General features: G+C 44.1%; 1 protein-coding gene across 2 annotated transcripts in view; it reads right to left on the reverse strand.

Moving 5' to 3' along the window:
- Eea1 (early endosome antigen 1) overlaps window positions 1–2,864 on the reverse strand; it is a 102,576-nt gene extending 99,712 nt beyond the window's left edge. For both annotated transcript variants that reach the window (XM_069989760.1, XM_069989751.1), the window contains exon 1: window positions 2,669–2,864. In XM_069989760.1, coding sequence (XP_069845861.1) covers window positions 2,669–2,692 — 24 coding nt within the window. In that variant the 5' untranslated portion in view covers window positions 2,693–2,864. The remainder of the gene's footprint in view (window positions 1–2,668) is intronic.
- Between the last annotated feature and the right edge of the window lie 4,550 nt (window positions 2,865–7,414).

The raw sequence follows: 7,414 nt of genomic DNA on the forward strand, positions 1-7,414 counted from the left end.
GAATGGAGAAGGAGGAGGAAGAGGAGGAGGCGGCACTGAAGCCAAACTTCTATGACCTTATTGGCAATATTCAGAAGCCAAACTTCTATGACCTTATTGGCAATATTCAAAGACTGAGTTGTAACTGATTACAAATGCATTGTCCCTTTCTTCTTTCAAACTTGTTATTTAAATGACATAATTCAGAAGAAAATGATCATTAAAGGTCACCTAAAAACAGACTGTTAAAGAAATGAAAAATGATTTCAAAGCATAAAGACTGTTTCAAACAAATCTCTAGCCAGGTGCCAGTGGCTTACACCTATAATTCTAGCAACACAGAAGGCTAAAATCTGGAGGACCGAGCTTAAAAATCAGCCCAAGCAGAGAAGTCTGCAAGACTCCGTCTCCAATTAGCCAACAAAAAGCCAGTGAATCAGTAGCAGAAAACCAGTCATAAGCAAGAAAGTTGACCAACACACACACACATACAATCTCTAAATCAGAGAGCATATTTTTATGTCTTAATACCAATGCTATAAAATAAGGTTATCAGGGTGGGGTAAAATAAAAGTTGCCATGTTACATGATTTAAGTATTCAAGTTCTCCTTGTTAGTAAATACCACCTACGAAGTTAATAAGTTATATATTCTAAATTCTAAAATAGTCATGTAAATCACAAGATTTAAAACTTTTATCAAAATACTCCTACCAAAATCAGGTAATACTACTGACCCATCTACAAGATAAAAAGCTGAACTCCTTCAAAGGGACTCCAGGTCCTCTCAAAACCTGGTCTTTAGCCACCAGAGTATCCTCAACTCCCACCAATCCCTGCATCTCATCTCATTTCCTAAATGTCATTATTCAGCCTCCCTTCAGTAAAACTTCACCGAAAGTTAATTGTGGGAATCACTTCAAACTTTTCTATAAAAGAGTGCATACATCTATCAACCAGGAGAAGTTTTGCCTCTAGAATACATCTGAGTACAGGCCGGAGATACTTTGGGTTATCACAGAGGCAAAGGAGTATTTGAGAGAATGGTCCTAGCCTCTAGTGCTGTTAACTTCCTACAGTGCCCAGTATGATAGCACCCCACAACAAAGAATTATCTAATCACACTTCTGAGTTGTTTCAATATGATTAAATTCAATTCAAACTGTGTTTTTCAAATATGATTATTTGATAATATATCTCAGCAATAAGTACAATAAGCCAACTTTGTAGTTTCCATAAAAATGTCCTCAGCAGATGTGTATGCAAACAACACTAAAAGTGGTTTTTATCTAATCCCAATGCTTAACATTAATCCTCTGACATTTTTTAACAGCTAATCTGTAACTACCAGAAGCTAACCTCAAATAAGGAAACACTTGGTTTATTTATAAACTTTAAAGAAAAGCACAGGCAAACTAATTTTTCACTTGTGGAACTAGCGCAAAAACAAATCCAAGGCATGAGGTAATCAGTTCCTCAAGGTCTGATAAAAAGAAAATATCTTTAAGTGCTTAAAGTAAATCATACACAGATGTCTACTGTTGAACAAAAGAACTGATGGCAGGTCTAAAGGCCATATCCTTGCTACTGCCAAACCACTGCTGATCCAAGATTTCAAACCCTTGGCAAAACCAATGCAAAATATCATCATCATCATCATAATGTCATTCGATGGGGTTAGAGACAGAAATCAATTTTTACTCCCGATATATAACTAAGTTTCGTATGACTTTAAAAGTTCAAAAAAGTTGGGAGAAGCAAAAACATTCCTTTCTTATATACTGGATGACTCAACTCTCCTGCACATTCCTTGACTGAGTACCACAAATTCTGTCCTGAGCCCCTTTAAAAATCATTTACATTTCGTTGCACTTTACCGAAAAGGAAAATAAAAACAGTAATTCAGAGAAAAAGACTTTAATTGTTATTCTAGAAGCTGCCCAAATAATGCATCTAATCACGTTCCAAAGCTTTAGCTTCAAGATTTTCCAGATTTCAAGTCGAAATAGCACTGGTAGGAAGTAAAGAAGTGTACACCATTTGATCAAGCTTCTGGTAGATTCTTTTCTTTTCTTTTTTGGACAGCTAAAATAAGGTACTGTGGCTTGGAGGGGGAAATGCATTTTTAATTAAAAAGGAAAAGTTTCCAACAGTGAGTAATAGCTTCCTTCTCAGCTGACTGTGCCAGATGTTAGTCCCAAGATCGGGCCCGGACTAGGCCAGGTCTCCCCTCGGCCAGCGCCGTGGTCTGGAAGCGGCGTGTCAGGTGCGTGGTCGTGTCAGACCGAGGGGAGCCCGGGTGTCACGGCGGGAGGGGAGGGCGGAGGAGAGCTCGGCAAGCCGCCCCTCCCCGTCTCCCCCACGGGGCGTTTTCCAGCCCCGCCGGTCTCCGCCACTCAACTCTCCATTTTCAATCTCATCCTGGGATTCTGGGAGAGCCGCGCGGCCACCACACCCTCCGGCCGGCCGGCCGCCCGCGCCACGCGCGCTCGCGGTGACAGCCGCCCGCGGCTCCGGCCTGCGCCCCGCGGCCCGCCCCCGAGCCGGACGAGCAGGCCCCAGCGGCCTGCGGGCTGCGGGGCCTAGGGAAGGAAGGCGGCCCGCGCTGCCGCCTCGACACCCGGTCCGCGGCCCGCCGACTCCGGCCCGCCCCGCTCACGTGCTGCCGGAAGACGGTTTCCCTCTCTTACCCTCTGCAAAATCCGCCTCAACATGGTTTACCCCGCACCCGGCGCCGCCGCGGTGACTCTCCGGACCCTTCGCGGAGCGACTCGAGACTCCGGGGTCGCGAGGGCCGAGAGGGGGAGGCGAGGGAGGAGGAAGGGACGGAGGTGGTGGTGGCGGCCGCTCGGGCGGCCCGGACTTCCCCACAGGCGGCGAGAGGGAGCGAGAGCGTGCGAGCAACGAGGTAGCCTGCGAGCGCCCGCCCGCCGGGCCGCCCCCGTAACTGACAGCTGGGCGGACCCGAGCTGAGGCTGTGGGGAGGGGCGGAGCCACTGCCGCCCCGCCCTCCCCGGCCTGTCCGTCCGGGGTGGGTAGGCCTGATAGGGGGCTGGCCACGGCCTGCGACCAATCAGAAGCAGCGGGAGAGTGGGCGGCTGCGTGACGGACAAGCGGCCGGACGCTGGCGCCGCGGCTTCTTCCGGCAGGCCGGAGGACTCGGGGACAGCGGAGCGCACGCTGGGGCTCCGTCAGAGGGCCGCGCGCGCGCACTGTCAGGGCCATCCCCGCTGACGGGCTGAGAGAGACTCCTGGAGCCCGACCTGGGGATGTCCCTGCCCAGGGCGGAAGGAGGAGACACCCGCGAGGTACAGTGGTTGGCCCTTCTGTGAAATGTGTCAGCGCGTCCCGTCCCTTGTTTACTCCTGGCTCTGGACGCGAGACGCCATCCTGAGCGGGATCCTCTTGCTGACTTGGGTGCTCGGCCCCTGGGTTCCCGCAGACGGGAGAGAAGCAGACCTGCTTCAGAGGTCTGCTGGGGCTTCCCTCTGCCTTTCCAAAAAACATGGAAGTGGACCTGGGACTCCGAAAACCCGGGGACGTCACCTAGGCCCTGAGATCAAGCCCCACTGCCGACAAAAAAAAAAAGTAATTTAAAGGGATGAGAAGCTGCAACTGCACTTGGCAAAAAAAGTTGGGCGCTGCCTTTCTTGGATCATAGCAGTACTTAATGGACTGATAATGTTAACATGGAGTGCCTTTTATGTGTGAAGAATTATTTGAGCATTTTTTTAGCATCAGCACACGGGGTGACATGTTCACAGGTCCATAGGCAGTGTACTTGGATCAGTCTCATTCTCTTCATAACCAGTTTCAGCACCTTCTAAAAGCCATGCTTAGGCTCTTTTAAGGAATTTTTAAATCCTATTCTGAAGAGTTACATGAAATAAATCATCATTTATGCCTGTGATTTACAGATTAAGAGAAAATAAGGTCATAGATAAATACTGTGCTGAAACTGGGCGTGGACTTGGAACTGACCTCCGGGTCAATGTCATTACTGAAGCTTGAAAATCAAAGCTCCTAAATCCTACCATTCTGCCACTGTTTACAAGCTTAGAGGCTCAATTTGAACACTGGGCTGGGGGGAAAAAAGCAGAAAAAGAAGAAACGTTTAATAATGCTTAAATAGTCTGCCAAGCTATGAATGGAAAGTTTATTAAAAAGTACTTACAGAACTTTTGAATAGCTATATTTTCAAGTTAATATTTTCAAATGAGTTGATGAATGTGAAAATATTTTAGTAACGTGTGGAAAATTATATAATACATATTTCTTCCCAAATAGATTTTGTTTTTACTGTTTGTCTCTATAGTATAGCAGAACAGAACAGTGTAACACAACTAATTCATTATTAATCACTATTGGCAATTACTTACAAAGCATATATTTCCATCTTTCTATACTCCAAGGACTTTCTTTTAAGGAATATGAGAAATATCCCCTCTCAATTAAAGTGACTTTTTGTGTTTGTTTTTCAAAATGTCTGTGTGTGTGTGTGTGTGTGTGTGTGTGTGTGTGTGTGTGTATGTGTGTATGTGTGTATCTGTGTGCTGGTTCTGAGGCTTGAACTGGGGGCCTAGGCACTGTCCCTGAGCTTTCTTGCTGAAGGCTAGAACTCTACCACTTGAGCCACAACTTGACTTGCAGGTTAATTAGAGACAAGAGCCTCACAGAATTTCCTGCCTGGGCTGGCTTAACCAAATCTTCTAATCTCATCCTCCTGAGTAGTTAAGATTACAGACATTGGCCTGGATCAAGATTTATTTTAAGCCGGGCACTGGAGGCTCACGCCTGTAATCCTAGCTACTCAGGAGGCTGAGATCTGAGGATCGCGGTTCAAAGCCAGCCCGGGCAGGAAAGTGTGAGATTTCTATCTCCAATAAACCACCAGAAAACTGGAAGTGGTGCTGTAGCTTAAGTGGTAGAGCACTCGCCTGGAACTGAAGAGCTGAAGGCCCAGAGTTCAAACCCCATGACCGACAAAAAAAAAAAAAAAAAGATTTGTTTTAAAACTACTAATTAGCTGGGCGCCGGTGGCTCACACCTGTAATCCTAGCTACTCAGGAGGCTGAGATCAGAGGATCAAGGATCGCGGTTCAAAGCCAGCCGGGGCAGGAAAGTTCGTGAGACTCTTATCTCCAATAAACCGCTAGAAGACCGGAAGTGGTGTTGTGGCTCAAGTGGTAGATCGCTCGCCTTGAGCTGAAGAGCACAAGGACAGCGCCCAAGCCCAGAGTTCAAGCCCCACGACCGATTTAAAAAAAAAAAAAAAAAAAACTACTAATTAATAGTATATGCCATTTCCTTCTTCTAGAGTTCTTATGTAGAATCTTTTTGACTATTAAAAGGAGCTCATACCTACTGCTCACCTGTATAGTTTGTTCAAAAAACATTGTACTTCTCTGCAATTTATAATAACTTCATAACTGGAATAATGCACTTGAAAACTTGATTATTCCAAAAACTAAGCAGTGGTTAAAACATAATCATATAAGAATCCCTTTCACTAATCCTACACATATAGTTCTTCTTACCCTATGTGACCACGAATCCCTATCCATTTATTTTTCTTAAATTAACATCACAAAAACTATCACTAATTTATACCCTCCCTAAGGCCTCTAATCCATTGGTCCTTCTTACTTTGTAGCAGTCATTTCTTTAACTTTTTATTTACATCAAATGCCAGTTTAAAAATCAGGAGGCATGGCGTCTCACATCTGTAATCCAAGTTCTCACAAAAATGGTACAGGAGAGCTTCAGATTCAAAGACAGCCTCAGCTACTTGGTAAATGGTAAACTGAAGGATTATCTAGGCAGCATAGTTATGACTCTGTCTCAAAGAAAAAAAAAAACAAGTTAAAATCCATGATCCAACTTTGTAGGCACTCTTACAAATGTTTGACTTTTGCACTTCTATCTCATTCCTCTATTATTTTCATCTATCCAAGTTAAAACCCTAGTTAAATTCAGCTGTCCATGTACTCTGCTGCACAGGAACAGCTTAACATCTCCAGATACACATGTAGAAATCTATAATCTATATTATTGGATCTGTTTTACTTCAGTAGCCACAGAACTTAGTTTGGATTTTTTTGGGGGGGGGAGGGAGCGAGAATAAGAAGGAGGAGGATGGGAGTTAAAGGATGAACTTCCCTCAGAAAGTTCATTTACTATGATGCAGGCTCAGGCTCTGAGTCTTTGCTTTACAGATTCAAAACTTGAATTTTTGTCAGCACACTGAAAGTTTTGTCAAAAGACAAATACCATTTTATTGAGAGTATATTACACAATATTGTTTCCAATTAAGTATTTACTTATTAGAGTATTTAAAAACATGAGCCTAGGGCTGGGAATGTATTGGCTCAGTGCTTGCCTAGCATACATGAAGCCCTGGGTTCGATTCCTCAGTGCGACATAAGCAGAAAAAGCCAGAAGTGGCACTGTGGCTCAAGTGGTAGAGTGCTAGCCTTGGACAAAAGAAGGTCAGGGACAGTGCCCACGCCCTGAGTTCAAGCCTCAGGACTGGCAAAAAGGAAGGGAGGGAGGGAGGGAAGGAAAAAAAGAGAGAGAGAAAAGAAAAGAAAAGCTCCTAAGTTTTTATCATCTTTAACTTTATGGCCTTCATAATATCTTTTTCTGTGTGCTAGACTTACAAACCCAGCATAAACTAGGCAGTGTACAAACAAGACAAGTACTCTATCACTGAGAAGCTACATTTACAGGCATATTTAATTTTCTTTTTTTTAGCAAGAATTTATTTTAGTATAATAGGATTAGAGAGAGAAAAAAAAAACAGAAAAAGAGAAAATCTTTTCCTGTCCCTATGCAGGAAATTGGAATTAAAGACTCCCATAATTTTCATTTTTAATGCCTTTTAGTGTATCAATTTAGAGTATGGAAAAATTCATCCACAGGATTTTATATCAAATGTCTTGTTTTAATACATACTTAATTTTTTTTTTTTTTTTTTTTGCTGGTCATGGGCATTAACTCTGGGCCTGGGCACTGTCCCTCAGCTCTTCAGCTCAAGGCTAGTGCTCTATCACTGGAGCCACAGTGCCACTTCCGGCTTTTTCTGTTTATGTGGTGCTGAGGAATCGAACCCAGGGCCTCATGCTTGCAAGGCATGCACTCTACCGCTGAGCTACCTTCCCAGCCCCATACTTAATATTTTTGTCCATTAAAGAAATATATAACAAATCAGGAGCATATCAACTGTATTCTATATGTCAATAGTCAATTTGAGGGGAGTGGCAGAGACCAGAGTCTTTCTTTGTAGCCTAGAGTGGCCTGGAATTTACCATACAGTCCAACTTGGACTCAAACTCATGAATATGGTGCTTCCTCTTTCCAAGTGCCTCCTGGTTACAGGTGTGTGCTGCCACACCATGTGTAACTATGAAAAGATAAACATGGCTCACATAGTACAT

The sequence above is a fragment of the Dipodomys merriami genome, unplaced genomic scaffold (assembly GCF_024711535.1).
Source record: "Dipodomys merriami isolate MVZ:Mamm:240054 unplaced genomic scaffold, mDipMer1.0.p SCAF_10, whole genome shotgun sequence".
NCBI lineage: Eukaryota > Metazoa > Chordata > Mammalia > Rodentia > Heteromyidae > Dipodomys > Dipodomys merriami.